General features: G+C 41.1%; 1 protein-coding gene across 1 annotated transcript; it reads right to left on the bottom strand.

Annotated features, from left to right (window-relative positions):
* Positions 1-1,349: 1,349 nt before the first annotated feature.
* gemin5 (gem (nuclear organelle) associated protein 5) lies at positions 1,350-23,350 on the bottom strand. The gene is made up of 28 exons (XM_053478682.1): positions 22,895-23,350; positions 22,628-22,782; positions 20,640-20,821; positions 20,399-20,550; positions 20,213-20,311; positions 19,102-19,234; positions 16,702-16,864; positions 15,507-15,719; positions 14,287-14,372; positions 14,092-14,174; positions 12,452-12,585; positions 12,164-12,237; positions 11,315-11,496; positions 10,284-10,423; positions 9,156-9,327; positions 8,861-9,076; positions 8,634-8,744; positions 7,414-7,536; positions 7,081-7,176; positions 6,117-6,254; positions 5,822-5,969; positions 5,618-5,737; positions 4,784-4,994; positions 4,427-4,681; positions 3,795-3,957; positions 3,299-3,719; positions 2,380-2,470; positions 1,350-1,624 (listed from the first exon to the last, which is right to left on the bottom strand). The coding sequence occupies exons 1-28, from the start codon at positions 23,034-23,036 to the stop codon at positions 1,460-1,462; spliced, it is 4,368 nt and encodes a 1,455-aa protein (XP_053334657.1). The 5' UTR covers positions 23,037-23,350; the 3' UTR covers positions 1,350-1,459.
* Between the last annotated feature and the right edge of the window lie 17 nt (positions 23,351-23,367).

Raw genomic sequence — 23,367 nt, 5'->3', positions numbered from 1 at the left:
TCTGATATTGCTAAGCGAAGGTTGGCTGAAAACTCTTAAGACTTCACCACAGTCATTACTTTAAATCTATTTATATAGCACTTTACAGCAACCTAAGTTGAATCAAATTGCTTCACAGCATTAAAAATGACAAAGTGGCAATAAAAATAGAAATAACGGTAATAGAAGGTTTAAAATTCCCATCAAATATTTCTGGTAAAGTATTTACATTTAAAATGTAACCAGAACTTAATAAAACAAAGCCGTGGAATTCAAACAACTTGATATTTTTCTTTTATCTCAAGTCCACCTCTGTGTGCATGGAGTTTGCATGTCCCTGGGTATTCTGGTTTTCTCCCACAGTCCAAAGACATGCAGATTAGGCTAACTGGTGTTCCTGTAGTGTGTGTGTGAATGAGCACAAGTGTGTGTGTGTGTGTGTGTCCTGCAATGGTGTACCCTACTGTAAGTCTCCTGGGATGGGCTCCAGGTCCCCTCCAGGCCCCTGTATATAGGATAAAACGATATGGATAATAAGTGGGTGATCTTAGGCTTGTCTGTTGATCAGAGCTGTGATTAAAGGTCTGTGGGGGCTGAAGGGTATTTTGCGTTATTTTATTTATTTTTTCATTTTGACTGGTAAGATCTTCAGCTCAACACCTTTAAACAGCAGCAGTACAGTAAAATCTTTACTTTCAAAACTTCCATTTAAGCTCCAGCAAATTCCTCGTCCTCCGTACCGAACTGCAATTTCCAACGGGCTGGTCGATGTTTACAGTCTTACGGATTTTGTCTTTGCATACTCTATCTTTTCCTGATCAGGTATTTAGTGATAATTATTTTCTCCTGAGAAGACGTACAATCATTTTACTCGGTCCTGTTGTTTGTTTTAAGCTCAGGTCTGTCACAGTTTCAAGTCGAATGTAAGTCGAAGACTATCTTTAAACGACGACTCAAGACTCATCTGTTTCTCCAGTACTTGGACTAACCTCCCCCCCCCCCCCAAAAAAAAAAAAAAAAACTCTTCTTAGTTGTGTTGGACTAATGGCACTTAGTTATTAACCTAGTTAACCCAGTGTAAGTATGTATCCAATTATGTAAACATTAAAGCACTTTTTGTAAGTCGCTCTGGATAAGAGCGTCTGCCAAATGCCTAAATGTAAATGTAACAGTATTCATTAAACATATAAACGAAAAAATTTCTTTAAGAAAGTCAATCGGTGGATGGAAGTAAAGTCGTTTTGATAAAGTGACTATTAATTACACGTCTATATAAATATCGATCTATCCATGAATACACACATACAGGAGGGGCGTTCAAGTCAGTTCAATAAAATATTACTAAACAAACCAAATCAGCTCCATTTGTGGGGAAAAAGTAAACATTTATTAAGGTTCAGACAAAATAATATCGCTGTTTATGCGTGTAAACATTAAACCAAAATCCAAAAAGAGAAAATAACTAAGTGCTATTGTTGATTTATAAACTGAATCTTTCCCGCGTGCTGTAGAGTGACCCCGGAGACGCGTAGGCGAGGAGCAACGTCGAAGCCCTCTCACGGAGACGAGGCGAAACCCCGCCCAAGTGCTTATCCGTGTACAAGAGCACGAGACAACATTCAAGCACGTCGGGGAAGGCGTAGTTCTGCAACAGAAAAAGAAAGAAATTCTCCATTATGAAAAGAAAAAAAACATTTTTTTACATAAAAAATTATGTAAATGATGTAAAGTTTAATCAGTTACTTGTGTTGAGAACCTGAAAATCTACTGAACTGTCCTGTGTCAAGTAGCGGATAATCATGTTACCATGGTAACAATGCCTGTATTATTTTCGAGGTCTGAACAGAACTGAGCTTGGCATCATGTTGTAGCTACAGTACTACAGCATGGCTGAATTCTCCAATCTGATTGGTTTAGGAGGTGTGTATGGGACAGCAGGGTATGAACCTCATGTCCAATGGGACTCCGCAGGAACGTTCTTTACCGATCTACACATAGAAGGGGCACTAAAGTTTTTTTTTTTAAGTTGTACACGGGGCACTGGGGCAACTTAGTAATTGATGAATTTACTTGATATCTGAAAATATTTTGATAAGTTTGGTGACAGTAAAAAAAAAAAAAAAAAAGAGCACCAGGGCGCCATAAGAAAAGGGCACGTTAAATGTTATAGCCTCTGTGGTGTCTGAATTTAAACGGAGCATCACCATCGCAGCATCCGGTGAAGTGCTGCTGTGAATCCCGTAAAAGTAGCTCTCGCTGACGATTGATCTGAATATATATAGATAGCATAGCATAGCAGCATGACAGAATGTTATTTTTAAATGTCATCAGGAGCTGTGTGTGTTGTGTTCCAGGTGTACTGATGGATGAGAACACGTGACACTTGCTGAGCGACTTTACCTTCACACGGTCAGGAACAGCAGCGAGGGTTTTCTGAAGCTCAGCGACCCGAGCGACCAGGACAGGGAAAGACTCGACTTCTGCAGAAGATCTGAGAGAAACAGAAATGAAAAGATGTCAGTGTGTGCCGTAGCGGAACATCGAGCGGCAATGAGGACGTGAAGAAGGGATCAGACAAATCAGATTAAATCAGAATCCGAATCAGACTGAGGAGAACAACGTGTGTGTGAGCGTTAGTGTGAAGTGGCCAGGGTGTCCAAAAATGATGAAATTGATTATGAACAACTTAAAAATCTCGTATATTATCATTTCCTTAAGGCAGGTCTCAGATGTGTCCAGTGTGTCTGTGTCCAGTGTGTCCAGTGTGTCCAGTGTGTGTGTGTGTGTGTGTGTGTGTGTGTGTGTGTGTGTGTGTGTGTGTGTTAATGCTACAGCTGAAATACCTCAGATTTATTTGCCGAATTAGGGTAATTAAGGGTAATTAAGGGTCCCTCACCCTTGTTGGGTGAGGGACTCTCCTTATACGAGGTCACATTAGGGGAAAAATTCAAATTGAGCTAATACAAAAAAAGTTTTTTTGGAGTACACACACACACTGGAGACCATGTGACTATATAAACAAAAATAGACTTCTTATACTTTTGTATAAGAAGTCACTTTTAAAGGCACTAACTAATACCAACAAATCTTATTCTTACAGATGTAGAACAAGCTTCATCCTAATCACAAATCAAACGCTTAAAAAAAAAAATCTATTCAATGAACATTGTCGCAAGGCAGCTTTACAGAAACTGACAGATTGTTAAGATTAAAAGCTTAAAAGTCAACCCCAAGTCCCGCCCCCTCGCCCCCTCATCTTTTCCGAACCGAACTCAACAGTCAAGAAATCAGATCAAACAGACAAACCCCTGCTGGTTACCTGCTCTCCGGATCAGAGGTGTGTTGTTCCTCCATGGGCTCCTCGGACTCCCCCTGCACGTGGCTGTGTTGTTGGACCAGCGCGGCCACTCTGCTCTGGATGCCTTCTAAAGCTCTCTGTGTGGACTGGAGAGCAGCGTGGGGCTCAGAGAGAAGAACGTTCCAGAAGTCCTCCCTGACTGACCCTTCAGAGCTCAGACCAAAAGCTTCAGCGTCTCTGGGTTCACTCTGCTGAGCGGCGTCTCCGTTTTCTCCGTTCTCTACTGCCGCCTGGTGGACAGTGACGTGTTCGGGGTTACAACATCTCCACCAGTTTTTGTACATGAGCTGGTAACAGACCAGAGCTTCCAGACTTTGAGAGGAACCTAAACATTCTCCGTCGGTCTGCACCCTTTGTTTATAGACCGCTAAGGAATCCATACCTGCAGCAGAAACAGGTTAAAAACAAACAAACAAACAACACACCATTGTACTCAAATCAAGCTGACGTCTCTTACCTCCAGGGAGCAAAAGCTGGCACATTTCATCCATGAGAGGAAAATGATTCGCCTTGAAGACTCGCGTCAAAGCTCTCAGAAGCTCCTGAAGCAGCGAGTCGCAGTCAGCCAGGAGCTCACTGAGAGCACAAAGGGCCACGTCCAAGGCCATGTGAGGTAACAACTGCACAGTGGAAACACATCACATGTTAAGGTTTACTCGCTGAGATCGTAGATGGATAAAGAGTTTGTAGAAACAGTTAAAAGGTTAAAGCTAAAACTAATCTGCTGATCTTTAATGTAATCAGTGATATAATTATTATTTGAGGTTGAAGCCCACGTACATGTCTCTGTGTCTTTCTGTACAGCAGAACTCTCTGTCTAACTTTTAAATACAAAGAAATCCCATTCTGTAAGAAGGATATAACTAAAAGAGTGAGTTTTAACCAACGTACAAACTTTCTTTTATTTATAAAGATATTTATGGAAGGAGTCTCCAGTGTCAGTGCTTTGCCAGAATCAGTTGTCTATTGTTTTTTCCACCAGTTTGGAAATTCATTAGTCAGTTAATAACTATGCGATTTAAGATAAATGATCAGTTATCATCATGTTATGCGTCCAGAGGGTGCGCAAACTTCTGCACTCCAAGTTACCTGTTTGACAGGTGTTCCGGCTGTCGTGGGCGGGTTTTCTACGGCTCTCAGCTGCTGCCGGAGCGCTCCGAGGTGGGTCGGATCTGTAGCGTCGAGCGCCAACGCGCTCCTCCACACGCTCTGTACAGCGGCGAGGAAGTGCTCGTCTCCGGGTTTAGACCAGGCGTGAGAGGACAGCGGGGTCCACGTCACCGAGCCGGTGTGCGAGAGTCTCTGAGCGAGGAGCTCACACACGCAGAACACAAGCCTGTGACCCTAAACGGAGAAGAAGATCACAAACCATAAGTGTTTGTATCACCTGACGTTTACGTCGCTGTACATTTCTTCACCACAAAGTCGTCGGATTTAAAAACCGACCAGTAAGGAGGCCTGCGTGCTGAGGATCTCCTGCGCCGCCAGCCAGTCCTGCGCCTGCACGAGGTCTTTGGCACATCTCAGAGCGAGCGAGTGGCACAGATCCCGCTCGCCGGTCAGCTTCGCCAGGCTGGCGGCCGCCTTTAGTGACATTACGTCCCCTTTCTTAGCGATGACCTTGGCTGCGTCGAAACCGGAGCCCATAGCGAGATAACTGTACGAAGGAAAAAAACTTAGTTTAACAATTTCTGTTTTTCTAATATATAAAGAATCAGTTCTTGCAATGTGATTTAACAAGCTGTTCTTGAGTGTGACAGCAAGTGTACCCCCTAGGGGTGAACATATGTAACTGCAGGCAATGTTTAGTTTGTCTGAATTCCAGTATGGTTAAAATAAGGACACGTCTTACACGTGTTCATCTCGGTCATGCTTAGATACATTACATGTCCTAATACTTGACAAGTAAAAAAAAAAACAAACAAACAAAAAAAGGTTTAACACAATTACTATTGTTTTTTCCTTTACTCAGGAAACCAATCAGTCTCTCAGGATCATTGTGAAGCCTGTCAAGCCACGCCCAAGCAACCACTTCAGAGCACCTTAGCGACTGATCCCATAGACTGCCATTATATTATCTTCAGAAAATTTACCTCTTTAGTCTCTTATACTAACTGTGATTAGACGTGGCAAATAAACCAGTGTCTCCATTTCATTGTCTGTGAAATAACAAGTGATGCCGTGACCCAGCTCATTGGTGTGTTCATGCATACACCTCCAAATCATGATGATGTAATTACAGCCGTGAACAAGCACAGCAGTTAGCTTTGTTCTGCTCACCATTTAGCCGCGGTGGTGTAATGTCCGTCCCTCTCCAGCATGGCGCTCCAGCTCGTATAGAGGTCCTTCAGCACGGGGTCCTCAGGCTGCAGCCTGGCTTTGGCCAGAGCGATGGCTTCCCTGTGGGTTAACCGCAATCGTTACCCTTTCACGTCCTTTAAACCACCGTAAATCGCAGGTTTATAGATTTCTCGAAAGCTTTACCTGTAAAACTGGTGAGATTTGAGAAGGCCGATGGCTTCGTAGAGTTTGTTAATGGACACGAGGTGCGAGGCGGCTTTGAGGAACTGCTCCTGCATACACAGCTGCTTCACGTAAGCCTCGACTGTCCTGACCCACACCTGAAAACCAGCTAGAGGGAAGAAAGAATTCCAGTCTGAGACACGGGACACGCCGGCAGGACAAGACAAAGTCTGTACGATGAATAACGAAAGTATAATGCATAAGGAGTCTACGGGATACGGTCTGTGTGTGTGTGAGTGTGAGAATGAACACTGACCCATAGGTGCTAAGCTCACTAAGTGGTCATTCAGCTGTCCTTTCTCCGTGGCGAGCTGTAGAGCTCCAGGCAGATCTCCTTTCCACAACCTCAGATACATCATCGACTCGTAATGTCCTGCTTCCACGTGACTGTCCTCTGCACAAACACACACAAAGACCGATTCCAGACCAGAATCTTACAGATGTGACCTCTGATTCCATCCCAAACCCTAATAATATATAAATTTATTTGTTATTAATATTAATCAGTTGATGATGGAGGGGAATAAATCGATTCATTGATGTATTCCGATACATTTTTGCAGCAATGCACGTATGGCCACACTGACTCCTAAGTTGATGTCTGATGACTTTTTGACCCTCCTTAGATTTTAAATTCATACAGGTTCGCATTTGAAGTTGTTAAAATGTTGCAGTTCCTCTATGAGCCTACAGGTGGTGCTCTGTTCACTACTAACACACTGAACTACAGAGTTCTTATTATTTGATATTAAAAGTAGATAAGATGTTTAAGATAATGTACAGTATGTTTTGTTCCAACATCAGGATTTTTCCACATACAGTAGTTTGTTATTCAGTCATTGGTGGGTAAATTATTTACAAAAAAAAAAAAAAATTGAATTGTAATACCCACACAATACACTAGGTATCGTGATAAAAAATTTAATGTAATTATAGTATAGATGGATAATTTTTTTTGGCATCATTTAGTTGGAAGTTGTAAAGTGAGCAAGTTACATTGGTGTAAAGACGAATAAAACACTTCATGGTGTGCTGTTACTGAAAAATAATCATCTTATAGTTTTTACTGATTTGTCCAAACGTTTTTTTTTTTTTTTGCAGGATTTTTGTTTCCTCCTCGTGCTCTCTCCAGAACTTTGCTCACTATGACACACCGATAAAACCGTCCTGAACGCCACATTGCTCTGATGTGAACGATAGGAACTGGTTAAATTTCGTACCCTCCTCCTGGAACATCCTGTAGAGAGCTTGTCTGTCTGTGAACAACCCGAGCTGGATGTGGTCACCGGTTCCCGGGACACAGTTCTCCGTCTGACCTGGAAAAGGATCCGGGGTGAGGTAACAAAAATATCAGAGAATAAGAGCATGAGTTTTCCTTTTTATGAAAGCTAAAGGCTTCATCGAACTTTTACTTGTATTTATTTTCGCAGCAAGACTGACGAGCTGAGAGACGTGATATCAAAAGAGATCACGTGTACATCCTGACATCTTATGAGCCGAGCCCGACACCGTATTTAGGTCACATGACCACCCACCCCGACGCCCTTCCTGACCTTGCGCGTGTTTGACGGCGGCCAGCGTAAGGCAGTCCTGCTGAAGCTCCTCTTTGGCTCGGTGGTCCATGGAGGTGCTCAGAGGAAGGATGGAGCGCGGCTTCCTCTTCTTCATGCACAGATCTGGATAAAGAAGAAGAATCGCTTATAATTAGGGTTTTAAATCTCAATTCACTTACTTAGAAGTCTTTCTGGGGGTGTAAAGGTACCATCAAGCTAAAACCCTGTTACAGAGGAGTTATTAAGACTTATCACACCCTTACAAACTTTATAACAACTCAACAGGTAAGTCTTTAATCTTTATACAAAGACAGATGAAGTTAATTCCTTCACCTGAGTACCAGGACGTCGTGTCTGTCTCTTTCTCGTACCTTGATTAAGCTCATTACACATGCCTTTTTTTTTTTTTACACCCCAGCTCAGTGATCAGAAAATGTTCCTGTTCAGTCTTAATTAATCTACATGTGAAGAGATCTGTACACACCTTTAATTGTAATTCAAGTAATTTGAAATCGTTAATTCGTCTCGAAATAACTAGTTTGCTGAGATTAATTTAAAGAAAAGATTTTGTTTTCAGTTGTCACTTGCCACGTAGAAATATTTTTGTTATTGTAAAGAGACCTCAAGTTTCTAGAAAGGCGCTATATAAAATAAACTTATTATTATTATTTATTAAATAAAAGTGTCTTATTACTAACTAATGATTAATTAATAATGAATTCATTGTTAAATTAAAATTTAAACTTTGGTTTCAATTAATGTGTGAAATTTGCTATACACACTTGCAATTGTCTTAAAACTGTTAGTGCAAGTGTGTGTGTCTAAAAAAATGAGACGGGGGGGGAGAAAGCTGAACAGAGAACATCTGAAACTTTTGATCGCCTTCGCGTTGAGCTGTGACAGTTTGGAGGCGGGGACAGCGGCTGAGGTCTTTGATGTCACTAAAAACGCCCACAATCTCCTCTCATCACTCGTTTAGCGTCAGAATCGGCAAAAGTGCGGAGAACCAGACGATAACTTCCACTCTCATCGGGATATCACGTCAGACACATTCACATCGTTTTACATCCATTGATTTGGTTTACAATAATTAAGATTCAATCTTTTGTCACATGTAATGATTTGAATTATTTGCTTCCTAAAAATAATGTTGTTGAGTTTTGTCCCTTTAGCCAAAAAAAACAAAAAAACAAAAACAAAAACAAATAAAAAACCCAGACCTAATCTGTCCTTCTTCTTCTCCTCCTTCTCTTCTTTCCTCACAGTTGGAAAAGATCTCTCTCCATTCACGTGCGCTTTCTCCCAGACTGAACTGGTCTCCTGAGACACACCTGCACGTAAAATACAAACACCTTTAGATAAACACACACACACACACACACACACACACACACACACACACACACACACACAGAGTGAGATAATGAAGAGACGGCTGCAACGTTACCCGTGACCGTGGAGACACCATGCTCTCTCTCTTCATCTTCTGCTTCGTCCTCCGTCTGCCCCTCCTCCCCTCCGCTTCCGGTTCCTCCCGCGGCCTCCTCTCCCATCAGCGAGTCGCTCTCGTCCGTCTTCACCGCACGCTTTTCTGCTACTTTCCTCTTCTTCTTGGCTTTCTTGGTCGGTGCTTTCTTTTTCTCCATCTCCGCACGTCTCCTACCTGCGTGAAGAAGCGATCAGTCACACTACATGTAGCACAGAGACCACACCGACCGAACGTCACGGAGCGTTGTACTCACTCTTCGGGGGTCTGACGTGCTCCTGTTTGGACGCCGCCCACTCCTGCACCGTGAAGTCGTCGGCGCCGGTCCAGATCAGGTCAGGGTTAACGGGCGACCACTGGACGCACAGCACGCGCCCGGTGTGACCTCGGTAGTTACACACTGGCTCCTGCTTCAGCACGTCCCACACCTGCAGCACATCAGGACACAAACGTACAAACACACGGCAGGAAAGAGGAGACTGAATTAGTAATCAGAGTCACAGGCAATTTAGCATTTAAGAGAGTTTATCATGACCCTAATCAGCCGTTCCTCATCTCTTTTTGCTAAGAGAGAGAAAGAATAATAATAAGAAGAATTTAATAATATCATCATCATCACTATAATGTACATATATGTATATATGCTTTCTCTTTCTTTTTTTAATAATGTTAACAAGAGTCACTTTGACTTTTACAAAATGTCTGTAATTTTTTTATTTTATATACATTTATTTATCATTACTCTTTCTATACTATTCTACTTTCTTTTTTTTTTTTACACTCTCTACTCCTCTTATTTCCTTGTGACTTATTTCCGAGCTTTAAAAACACAAATGTAAATATTTGTCACAGCAATAAAACATATTTGAATCTTTAATCTTAAAACCGAAAGATAGAGAGAGAGATTACTATTATTATTATCATCATTATAATATAGATGTGTGTATATACGCTTTTTTTAAGAAGTGTGTAGATTGAGTAACAGGAAGGGTCTCAAAGTTGGTGTGTGTGTGTCTCTGTGTGTGAGAAGGAGAAGAGAGAGAAGGAGAAGAGAGAGAGAGGAGGAGCATGTATGAGGTAAAGAGTAAGATGCAGAGTGTGAGGAAGTTGTACTAAGTGACTGCGTGTGTGTGTGTGTGTGTGTGTGTGAATATGAAACAAATTGTAAGAGAAAGAGTGCAAGAAGTGTGTGTGCGCGCATGTGTGACAAAGTGTGTAAGAAAGTTAAAATAAATGTGTGTGTGTGTGTGTGTATATGTATGAGATTTACTGCAGAACTCTGTTCGACTCCTCACCAGATCCAGTACAAAACGTGTAATTAATAAATATTACGTGAACAACAATAATAATAATAATAATCTATTAACACTACATGCCGACTGACCTGAGCCGTACCGTCGTAGCAGACGGTGACCAGGTGAGCGTCGTGGTGAGGACTCCACGCCAAACCCGTGATCTTGTTGGTGTGACCGGATAAAGTGCGGAACGCTTCAGTCACCAGGACCGGACTCTCAGGCGGGTTCTCTTTATTAAAGAACCAAAAATACACATATAAATACATAAACATCTTACAGTAAGAACTGAATTAATGAATAAGCGTGTTCACCACAAAACAAACCAACAGAAAAAAAAAAAAAAAACATTCAGACCTTAAGTACAACAGCTTAAAATACTGACATGTCTCTGTTTTCTGTGGTATACAAATAAATTGGTATAATTTAAATTTACAAATAGCTAACGCTATAATGTGACACTGACAGGACATTAAACACCGCCCTCTGCTGTCTGTTCAATGAATTGCTATTTTACGTAACTCGCCTGTTAAATTCCAGTTTCAACCTGATGCGTTGAAGTAAATTCTTTTTTACATTTTTTTTACCCCTCGTTAATATTTTGTCTAATTCTAATATCTAGATGTGGGCGGAGCTAACTAAGTACTCCAAGTATTGAATTAAAGTATCATAATATTCTAAGAAATGATACAGTAAGTAAATGAAGTAATATATGAAATAAATAGATATTAAACCTCAATTAACCTTGATTTATAATTCCTCTAGGCACCAGCTACTTTTTTAGAATTATTTTTCTTTTGCAAAATTTTAATTCTTAGGTTATTTAAGTTATAATATACAAGTGTTTCGATCTGCTGCTGAGATTAATATATGGAGAAATATTCATGACCCTGTGATAACTAAATCATGGATAAGACTGCCGGAAAAACATAAGCTTGCTGAAAGTCTGATGATCCTTCTTTTCTTAATTTTAGAGAAGACATTTAAAGAAGTTTTTAAAAGCCACCGATTCATAGATTGCTATTTTGTCAATTAGCAAATATGCACTCATCCATTAGGTCAAAGGTCAAGTTTATAAAATTTCACAACTGTACAATAGCAGACGTGGTCATGTGACTCTCACCGATAGCGCTGCGCAGGTCGTGGATGTAGACGAGGGCGTTGCTGGAGCCGGAGGCGAGCAGGCAGTGTAGCTCGGGTTGGCCGGAGTGCTGATGGTGCCAGCGCAGTGCGTTGATGATTTTATGGTGCTGCTGCACCGTGCACAGGAGCTTCAGACTCGGGGCCTGGTACACTTCTATAGAGCTGGAGACAAAAACTGTGTCTGTTTGTGTGGATTAAATAAATAATTAAAAAAAAAAAAAAAAAAGGGTGACTTTTTTCTCCAGTTGAACCATGAGGGGTTTGTAGAACGTAAATGCATCAAACTGTAGCTCCAGCTTACGCATAAAGTAAACAAAGGCTACTTTCATAAACAGTTAGCTTTATCTAACATTAATTATAAAAAAAAAATAATGCTATATAACGTGACACTAACAGGATGTTCAACACTGCTGTCTGCCCCCTGCTGTCTGTTCAGTGAATTGCAATTTCACTTAAATCACTGACATTAAATCCCATCTTCAACCTGTTTATTTCAATTTCTTCTTAAAAGGTAAAAATAACAACCTGAGCATTAAAAAATGTAAATGTGGGCAGAGCTAACCAAACAAGATCCACTACATCCATAGCTTAAATAGTGAATTAGAGTATTTAAATATTTTAGCAAGATAAAGTTCACAGGTGGAATGAAACTTATTCACCATGAGAAAAAAATAAACTTTCTAACCAGGTTGCATTAAAACCCCTTTTTTTTTTTTTTCAGTCTCCACTATGTTAAAAGGCTTTCTAGGAAGCACAGAAAGGCGTGTTTCAGGTGCATGGTGGGTAATTAAAACTCCTCACCCCCCTAAATTCAGTGTAAACCACTTACCCGTCTTCATTTCCAATAGCCAGGACCTTCCTATCGGGCTTCCAGCTCAGGTCTGTGTGAGGAGAGAGCTTGTGCTGCAGACAACAGAACATTTAATACACCGTCAGGACTATAAACATACACACACACGCACATGTCAAAACATCTAAACGTATCCCATTCAATTAATTAGGAGTGTTTTTAGCTCGTTTTTGGATTAAGTGCGACATCGTACAGTAGCTACACTCCTAATTAATTATAGAATTAATAAACCTCATGAGATTTGTGCAGTCCGTCTGAACAGCTTACTTTAATGTTGTTCGAGTCTCGGATGAGTTTATCGATGTTGCTGGCCTCGTCAGACAGCTTCCATGGGTCATGCTGAAAGATGACGCCTTCTCCGGCACAGCTGTACAGCGTGTAGTCAGGTTTATCTCCCGTACCTGAGAACACACAAACGAGGTGAGTATATTCATCTGGGGAAAAAAAGTGATGTTTTTAGAAGGGTTAAATTACTCACCTTCATCAAATAACTTTAAAAAGTTATTAAAGTGACCACAACATTTAATAGTGAAAGTGAGAGAGTGATGGGCGTGTCAGGGTGAGAAGGGAAGGACATGAAGCGATGCTCCCATCATGCATAGTGTCCACTGTACAAGCCTCTGGAGACAGTGTTATGATCTGGGGTTGATCAGTTACTCAGGTCTAGACTCAGTAACGTTATGGGGCAATAAAATGAAGTCAGCTGACCACCTGAATGTACTGAATCACCAGAGGATCACTATTATTTATAGAGGTTTTCCTCCTTCCTCCCTGACGGCACGCGACATGTTCCAGGACTTTATTCAGATTGTGTAACAGTGATTCTGGAAGCGTGAGGAATAATTTTGACACATGACTTGGACAGCACAGTGTGTGTGTGTTGTAATCAAAGCTAAATGAGGGTAGCTAGGGAGTAAATGGTACTATTCACTTATGATTCACTTTTATCCTGTTACTCCTGCTAGAAATTAAAGGCAGAAAATTAGTACACGTGGTCTAGAAATAGGACATAAATTGGGCTTGAATTTTTTTTTTTCATTTGCTAAAAGTTTTTGTTTTTATTACGGTTCATAACAGTGAGTCATAACAGAAACAGAATCTGTTTTTAGATGTTGAAAGAGGAGTTCTGGGAGCACGAGGGATTATTTTCACACAGAAACTCGACGCCAAAGTGTTTTTAGTCGTATTTAAAATCTGAAGGATAGTCGATGTTGGCGCTATAACAGATGATTCTTTACACACCTCTAGAAATGATCAGTGTGAAATCAGGTGCGTCGAGTCGAGACGTTTATTTTCAAGGTAATTTCAAATGAATCACCATCAAATATAAAAATATAACAAAAGGATTTTCTTGAATAGACAACGGCGCAGTGAGGGTGTTTGTGGATATCTGGTGATGTTCATCCAGTACTAATGTATCTTCTGTATCCAAACACACACACAAATCTCTGACTGTATCGACAGTCCTGTGAGGAACCCTAATGTGTGTGTGTGTGAGTGGAGCTGCAGGGGCTGAAGAATCCGAGGCATTAATGCCCAGCATAAACAAATTAGCAAACACATAAAACCCATCATCGCTTTTTCCACTGCATCGCCGTCTCTCTCTCTCTTTATCTCTCTAAACAAAAGCAATTATTCCCCCCGTCCTCCAGCCCAATGATAGATAAAGCGATAAGCGGTAACGCAGCCGCAGCCGCGCTGCAAATGAAGCTTCTGCTCCTTGATTTGCCAGCGAAACGGCCGTAAGGGAATCGGGTTGTACATAATCTCTCTCAATTACGGCGCGCGCGAACGGCGCTCCAGGCGACGGGTGACTGATGATTCCTGGCGCCGCCGCTGTTTCAATATTTGCCAGCCTGGGAAAAGTGTAAAGGATGAACTCGTTCAAGTGCTATAAATAGACTCACCGAATGATAGAGGGGGGACGGGAGGACCCCAGTCCAGAGAGTAGACCGTTCTACGGTGGTATGTGCTGGAGATCTGTGGGGGCCTACACACACACACACACACACACACACAAAATAGTAAAGATTTCTACAAAGTGTTTTTACAAAACATTGTTAAAGACTTTTGTGTGTGTGTGTGTGTGTGCGCAATCTTACTTGTTGGAATAAACTTCATAGATCCCAACTTTTCCATCGTCTGTACCGAACGCTAAAGATCCCTCCTTCACCGGATGCCAGGCCAACTGTCAAAAAACAGGGACGAATAAAATGTGATACATTTTTTCAAAAGCCAAGCAGATCGACAGCCGAGACCAAAGAAAGAAAAGTGTTCAAAGTGTTTAAAAAAGTTTCCAAAGTTTACTGTAACACCAAACAGTTAGTCATTTCATTTTTTAACAATTAGCAATTTTATTAACACTTGAGATTCACTTACACACTGATGGAAATAGTCTCTTGTGTATTTGAAAATAATTTTTTTTTGTTTTGATCCGATCATCCTGCTTGTAAACTTCATCTTAAAATAATATATCTTAAAAATATATATATAAAATATGGGGTTATGTATTTTTAAGAATTAAGTAAAGAAGAAATAAAGGAAAAAAAAAAAAAAGGACTTCAAAGACAATTCTCCAAAATTAACGTGTCATTTAAGCGACACAGAGGGAGATGCAGCCTGGATTCCCCGGGGTAAAGTCAAGTCTTGCAAAATAGCTTAAAAAAAAAAAAAAAAGGAATTAGGGGCGTTCAAATCAAACAGGGACTTAAAGTGATTAAATTTCTGGAGAATGAAGGCATACAAGTGACCTATATTCACAGAAGACTTAAATCACAGTACAATGATTAGACTCTGTGTAAACTGGACAGCTGTACATTTCTAACCTCGCTCCAAGACATTTCCATGTAAGAAGTTCCTTTAAAAAAAAAAAAAAAAAAAAAAAGGAGGCCTGCGTTTCAGACGTGAATCAGACAGGCAGTCCGATCATGGCACTGGCGTAGTGAAACGCTGGGATAAGTGCATTATTGTATCAGGAGATTATATGGAGAAATAAAGGGAATTTTTACTCTCAGAGCTGTGTTCTGTTATTCCCGCTTTGACTTGAACACCCTGCTTAATTCAGATCTTCCCAAGACTCAAAGCTGTTTCTTTCCACTTAAGTTGTTGGTAATATAAATTGGAATGAAATATTCTGCATTCAATTAAATATTCGGATCTAAAATATTCAGAGCCGACTACACAAGGTGTCGTTATTAAACACATATTTTTTGTTTCACTTTATTTCATTAATTTTATTAAAAACAGAATGAATCGTTTACAATAACACACTTCAGTAACTCCGTCACCACGAGCGCGCTCTTTTCAGTAGGATGTGACTTACAGCCGTGACTTTGGACTTGATGCCCTGCCAGAAGGTCCTGGTTTCGTACGGGTTCTGGAGGGACAGCGTGTTCCACACGCGGATCATGTTGTCCCCGACGCCAAGCGCCAGGCAGCCCGTGGCCACCGGAGAGAAGCTCATGGAGTAAATGAAGCCGCCCATGGTGGGTAAAGTCCAGCAGCACTCCAGCGTCTCCAGATCCCAACACTTAACCTGGACATCGAGGAAGAAAGAGAGACACGTGGAGACTGAAACCGACATCATAACGCATTCAATCACTGATTAGTCGCGCCGGTGATTTTGAACAGCGGTTATGATGTCTAAATGACGCGCGCTTCGTCTCCGAAAAGTGTTGAGATGCTTTTTACCCACTACCACAGGTGTCTCATCGGCTCGAACCTGGTGCTGAGGTTTTTATACACAAACTAGATTCTTTTCTACAACAAGATTCAAACCAGCCTGTCTTACACAGTCCAGGTCACGGTCGCGTCTTTTTCTCTCTCTTCCTCCTCCTAGGTATGTCTCTCTCTACCACTCTGTGGGTGCCTCTCCTCATCTCTCTCACTCTCCCCTTGTGCCTCACTCTCCCCTTGTGCCTCACTCTCCCCTTGTGCCTCACTCTCCCCTTGTGCCTCACTCTCCCCTTGTGCCTCACTCTCCCCTTGCCTCCCAGTCCTTGTATCTCCCTCTGCCCTGTGTCTCCCTCTGCCCTGTGCCTCCCTCTGCCCTGTGCCTCCCTCTGCCCTGTGCCTCCCTCTGCCCTGTGCCTCCCTGTCTCACTCTCCCCATGTCTTACTCTTTTCCTTTGTCCCCATTTTCCACCCTTTCCCTGTGTCACTTTGTCTCTCCCCCTCCTGAGTGTCTCTCTCTCTCGCTAACCAATCTGCAGTGGTTAATTGCATCACCTCGCTGCATCTTGTATCATTTCTAATCGATCAGTTTAGTCGAGGTTTACGTTATCCAGTGTAATAAAATTCCACTTTCCTATCTTAACAATAAAATCTTTAATTTCGAACCCGAGCCTAAACAGGCTTTGGAACAGAACATTTTATGTGAGTTTTTTTTTTTTTTTTTAAACAAGTGTTTACACTGAAGTGTTCCATTAAAACACATTATAAACCCGTTCACACTCTACCCCAGAGACTTCTCGAGATAACGGACAACGACGTCACAGATACTAAAAAGTGATTCTCACGTCTCTGTCCATGGATGTGCTGACGAGAAGCTCTCGGCCGTCCACACACACTGAACTCATGTTGAAGACGATGCGGCTGTGGTTCTGACCGTCTGACGAGCTGCCCAGCAGAGTCCACTTCTGCTTGCCTGATCTTGTGAGGTCCCAGACCACCATCTCTCCTCTACACACACACACACACACACACACACACGAGTAAATGAAATGTGAAAAATAGTGGCGATCAGAATAAACATCGTATTTTAGTCCACTAATGTTATGACTTCAGCACACTTTAGTGTTATTGTACGTATGCAGTTTCTCGATTAAAAAAATAAAAATAAAAAAAAAAGACAGCTGTCCATGTCTCACTCTCTCTTTCCTTCTCTGACCGGAACTCTGTGTCTCTCTCTCTCCTCCCTCTGTCGCTCACTCTTACTTGTGTCTTTAAATTGCAAGACAAATGTATACTTAGAACATTAGATTACATGGTTAAATTATTTTTTTTTTGGTTGGTTGCATAAAAAAAAAAAAAAAATATATATATATATATATATATATATATATATATATATATATATATATACTGTATGTACAGTATACAGTGGTGTGAAAAACTATTTGCCCCCTTCCTGATTTCTTATTCTTTTGCATGTTTGTCACACTTAAATGTTTCTGATCATCAAACACATTTAACTATTAGTCAAAGATAACAAGTAAACACAAAATGCAGTTTTTAAATGATGGTTTTTATTATTTAGGGAGAAAAAAAATCCAAACTTACATGGCCCTGTGTGAAAAAGTAATTGCCCCCTGAACCTAATAACTGATTGGGCCACCCTTAGCAGCAATAACTGCAATCAAGTGTTTGCGATAACTTGCAACGAGTCTTTTACAGCGCTCTGGAGGAATTTTGGCCCACTCATCTTTGCAGAATTGTTGTAATTCAGCTTTATTTGAGAGTTTTCTAGCATGAACCGCCTTTTTAAGGTCATGCCACAACATCTCAATAGGATTCAGGTCAGGACTTTGACTGGGCCACTCCAAAGTATTCATTTTGTTTTTCTTCAGCCATTCAGAGGTGGATTTGCTGGTGTGTTTTGGGTCATTGTCCTGCTGCAGCACCCAAGATCGCTTCAGCTTGAGTTGACGAACAGATGGCCGGACATTCTCCTTCAGGATTTTTTGGTAGACAGTAGAATTCATGGTTCCATCTATCACAGCAAGCCATCCAGGTCCTGAAGCAGCAAAACAACCCCAGACCATCACACTACCACCACCATATTTTACTGTTGGTATGATGTTCTTTTTCTGAAATGCTGTGTTACTTTTACGCCAGATGTAACGGGACACGCACCTTCCAAAAAGTTAAACTTTTGTCTCGTCGGTCCACAAGGTATTTTCCCAAAAGTCTTGGCAATCATTGAGATGTTTTTTAGCAAAATTGAGACGAGCCTTGATGTTCTTTTTGCTTAAGTGGTTTGCGCCTTGGAAATCTGCCATGCAGGCCGTTTTTGCCCAGTCTCTTTCTTTTGGTGGAGTCGTGAACACTGACCTTAATTGAGGCAAGTGAGGCCTGCAGTTCTTTAGTTGTTGTCCTGGGGTCTTTTGTGGCCTCTCGGATGAGTTGTCTCTGCGCTCTTGGGGTAATTTTGGTCGGCTGGCCACTCCTGGGAAGGTTCACCACTGTTCCATGTTTTTGCCATTTGTGGATGATGGCTCTCACTGTGGTTCGCTGGAGTCCCAAAGCTTTAGAAATGGCTTTATAACCTTTACCAGCCTGATAGATCTCAATTACTTTTGTTCTCATTTTTTTCTGAATTTCTTTGGATCTTGGCATAATGTCTAGCTTTTGAGGTGCTTTTGGTCTACTTCTCTGTGTCAGGTAGGTCCTATTTAAGTAATTTTTTGATTGAAACAAGTGTGGCAGTAATCAGGCCTGGGGGTGACTACAGAAATTGAACTTTTAACTGTGATAAACCACAGTTAAGTTATTTTTTAACAAGGGGGGGCAATTACTTTTTCACACAGGGCCATGTAGATTTGGAGTTTTTTTTCTCCCTTAATAACATAATCTTCATTTAAAAACTGCATTTTGTGTTCAATTATGTTATCTTTGACTAATAGTTAACGGTTTTTGATGAGCAGAAACATTTAAGTGTGACAAACATGCAAAAGAATAAGAAATCAGGAAGGGGGCAAATAGTTTTTCACACCACTGTATATTCACTACTATACTGTATATTTTACCATTATTATTATTATTATTATTATTATTATTTATTAATTAATTATTACTATGATGTTAGATTTCCTAAAGTTATTAACCTAACTTTGGGTTGAGTGACCAATACATTAATAGCCATTTTTTACAAATTTATTTATACATCTTTTTTTAATCTGCCGATTAAAAGTCCTGACCCAAAGCAGCTGGAGACGACTTGTGAAGGTCTTCCTTTAGGCCAGTGCACTGTGAGCCAGAGCCTCTCCTTCACCCCAGGGTCCACGCCCACACCTCGCCTCTTCAAAAACGGCAGCTTCAGGGTCATAACACCTGCAACACAGGTACGGATACAAGAAAGAAACCTGAAACACCTGCAGCTTTGATTTGATGCTTTAGCGCCGTGAAGAAAAGTCATTTAAAGGATGTAGGATTCGCTCTAAAATGTCCAGCAGAAAAATACAAACAATATAAATTATACAGAAATATAAAATATATAAACATTTGAAAAAAAAAAAAAAACACGATGAATAGTAAATTAATAATAAACTCAAATCCTACCATATTGTTAGTTTATTATTAATAAAAAGCTAATGAACAACAAATGTCATATTAACAATAATTATTTAATAAAATGTTATGTAAAAAACAAATAATGCAATTTTTTTCTTTTTATATATAAAAGTAGCATTTAAAAAAAGATCATGTGATCGCTAGGTAATAAACAATAATCTAAATTACTCATTAGCAAACTGCGTCAATGATTAATTATGAATATCATGTTGTTTAAATCTCTATTTTAAATGTAAATACGTAATCAGAAATATTTTATGGAAAGTTTAAATCCAATTACAAAATAGAAAATTAAAACCTTTTTATTTATTTGTTGTAAATGACGTTGAAGGGCCCACATGAAGTCCCCGCACTAGTGGACTGCGGCACACACTTATTAATCGTGCTGGTCTAAAGAATTGGGATATGCTTGTGTTTTGAGGTTCGTGAGTGAAAAAGGTTTGAATGATTGATTTAAACCCCACCCCTATTGGTACACATGCACACAAAGCTCCGCCCCCTCCCTCATCGCCACTAGAATTAGCATTAGGATCACTAATGACATCACTTTGAGTGATTTCACTTCTAAGACAAATTTTTATTTTAATAATTGTTGCAAAATGTTCCACATCACTTGTACTATTAATAATTTACACATGAAAAATAAAATTTTAAGGTTTTACCTTTTCATTTTAAAAATACACAAGTCTCCCTTATAAATAAATACACCTGTAGTAGAAAACAGCCAAGCGGACTCACCCTTGCCTCTTGTCGTGCTCCAGATCCGAATGGTCTGATCCCGACTACCCGAAGCGAGGTAACCGCCCTGCTCGACTTCTCCAAGCTCGTTGGACACGTCTGCAGAGGAAGACAAAAACAGGGCTGAAATGACAAAAAGAAGATTCGAACTTCTCTATTATAAAGCTTTAGCGAAGGCGCGCCTACCGGCGTTGTCGTCGGCCCGACTGTACAGCGTGTCCTCGTGGGGATCGGGACACCAGGCCAGAGCGTGGATCTCCTCTTCGTGACCTCGCAGGCGATGGATCACCTCTCCTTTCTTGTTGATGTCTATCAGGACAATCATTCCGTCCTTGTAGCTTAGAGAGAAGAAAGATGAGCATCAGAATCTCGCAGGACAACGAAACGCCCTGATCGTCACCGCGGAAACTTGTAGATGAGGTCTTACCCAATGGCGACGTGGTTCTCAGTGTGTGGAGAGCAGGACAAGCAGAAGATGGTCCTGGGTTCGGGGAAGAAGCTGCGAGTGTCTCCTCGGCCAAACCAGTGGCACACCACAACCCCTTTCTCATCTCCGGACACCAGTAAGGCTTTCTGCGTCGGAGACCAGTGGAGGGCCGAGATAGTATTCTACACACACACACACACACACAGGAAGTTACTCAGTGTATAAGTTAAGAGGACACCTTACTTATTTCCTAGTCCATTAGACACCTAATAGACACTCCACCATCTCAATCAACACTAATAGACAAATACACTCCCTGTTCGGTAATCAGAGAGTGAATCACAGATGAGAAATGGAAAAAGTAGATTCAATAAAGATGAAGTTTTGTCTTAAAACCACTCCAGCGTGTTAAAATTCACTTATACCACTTCAGCGCTGTTATTTCAGCCAAAGTGAAAATATGAACTAATCCCAGTAAAAATATTCACTTTATCTTTTCTAATTAATATCTATTGGTGCAGGTGTTTGTTTACATTGAGACAGTAGTGCATTAGTAGATTATTTTAAAGTAGATTATCATCAAATCCGGCACATAACTGTTCATAACATCACTTTTACTCAACATTTAGATTTCACTTATGGTGCGGGTTAAACTTCAGGCAGTACTGTAAGTCCCCAACTTACAAACACGTTCCAATCCGGGAGCACATTCGTAATTAAGACAAAGTGAGTCTTACAGCCTGACCTCATCTACGAAATTTTTTTCTGAAATTAGGATCAGGACTATGTAAGCAAAATAGTCTTATTAATAATTCACGCAAAAGACACAATGCACACGTGTATCCCAATTCACGTGCACAAAATTATTATTATTATTTTTTTTTTACAAAAAAACAACTCACGTGCACAAATAAAATACAAAGTTTTACCTACCTAATGAAACATTATGAAATAAAGTAATAACTTAGACGTGCATTCTGTTCTTGGTTTGAGTAGGTAAAACTTCACTTCTGTTGTAATTACCAACAATTGCGTAAAAGGTGTTCCAAGCTGAGCTACTTGAGTGCTGGGCTCCTGGAGGGCTGTGATTGGTAGAAAGGTGCGGTCGCATCTGATTGGCTAAAGAGTACGAATGACCCATGTCAAAATATATAAAATTTTGTGCACGCAAGTTGTTTTTTGGTGAATATATATTTTTTGGGTTTCACGCATGTGAATTGGGATTCGCACGTGTGAATTATTAATGAGACTATTTCGCTTCCATACAGGACAGCTTTACAGGACAGACATTTCCATCAGCATCATCGCGCTCCCGAACTGATTCATCGAAACCGATGAGGCCGACTCATTTCATCTCATGTCAAGTTTAGAAAAAAGTATGAATGTAAAAAAAAATAAAAGTGGGAACTGTGTGTAAATAAACTGTATTAAGTATGGAACTTCTCGTACAATACATGTGAGCTACCTCTGCGATTTGTTATACCCCTATCTCACCTATGCGGCTTGACTCGTGGTGAGATGCAGTGTTAGGCAGTGTGAGTTGCCGCGATTGTCAAGTTCTGCAAGGTCCGCAAGCTTCCACAAGGGCCGTCAAAAAAATGAAGCGTTTAATTTTTAGCGCGGAAAGATGGAAACGTACTCAAAGCGCCAAAACTCGCTGTGAATAATGATGAATTGTACCGTGCGAAACCGCGTAGGTGAAATAGGGGTATTAGAGCCGCGTAACTTGGATGTTCGTAAGTCGGGGACTACCGGTACTGCAATGGTTCTATTAATCTCGGTCGAGTGGTCGATTCAAGACGCACCAGCAATCTGGCAAAATAGCCGCTTATTTCAACTTCACCTCTAGTCAAGAGGTGTGTCTCTCACTTAAGGTTTAACTTCAGACCAGTACGAAAGTTCTGTTTCATACAGACAGAAAACTTTCCTTTATTTAAATAGATAATAGATGATAGATGATGATGATGATGATGCAGGTCTCCTCCTACCTGGTGGACCTGATGCTCCTCTAACATCACCCTCCGCTCAGAGTCCCAGATCTTGATGGTCTTGTCATCTGAACTGCTCGCGCACACGTCTTCCTGTCCATCGTGTCTGCAGAAGGAGAAGCCCGACACTCTCTCGGTGTGGCCCCTCAGCTCACCTGCACACAAACAAACAAACAAACAAACCACATCATCATTATCATCATCACCACGAGAACCGGGCTACACCCGAGCAGGTATGAAGCGGCGGGACTCTGGGACTCTGGGTACCGAGCGCTGCTGCCGAGGACGCGCTGACTTCCAGCAGGAACACCGAGCTCTTCGCGCCGAAGCCCAGCACACCGCGGCGGCTCACGTCACTGCAGCGCGAGCAGTACCAGTTGGGCGAGGCGGGAAGGAGCCGCTCGTGCATCGCGAATGTTCTGGAAGCAAACCGAGTTCGAGCTCAAAGTGCAACACCAGGCAGCGACTAAACCCTCCATTCACCCATGCTGCTTCCTTGTTTGCCCACCCGTGCTCTGTAAAACCCGCCTCTTCGTCTCGGATTGGCTAAAACAGCCTATCCGCGAACAATGTCCAATCAGATTGCGAGAAAGCATCTCCACTGACCAATCAGGATACGGCACCGCAAAGCGGTTGGAAACAAAACATCCTGCTTTTGCTGCCTCCATTTTTGATGTCGTATGTCGATAAAATGTGTCGCAAAAATAAATCTACTCTTTTTCCCTTAATGCTTTATTATT

The sequence above is a fragment of the Clarias gariepinus genome, chromosome 19 (assembly GCF_024256425.1).
Source record: "Clarias gariepinus isolate MV-2021 ecotype Netherlands chromosome 19, CGAR_prim_01v2, whole genome shotgun sequence".
Classification (NCBI taxonomy): Eukaryota; Metazoa; Chordata; class Actinopteri; order Siluriformes; family Clariidae; genus Clarias; species Clarias gariepinus.
Note: the sequence above shows the minus strand (reverse complement) of the source record. Positions and strands in the feature narration are given on the sequence as shown.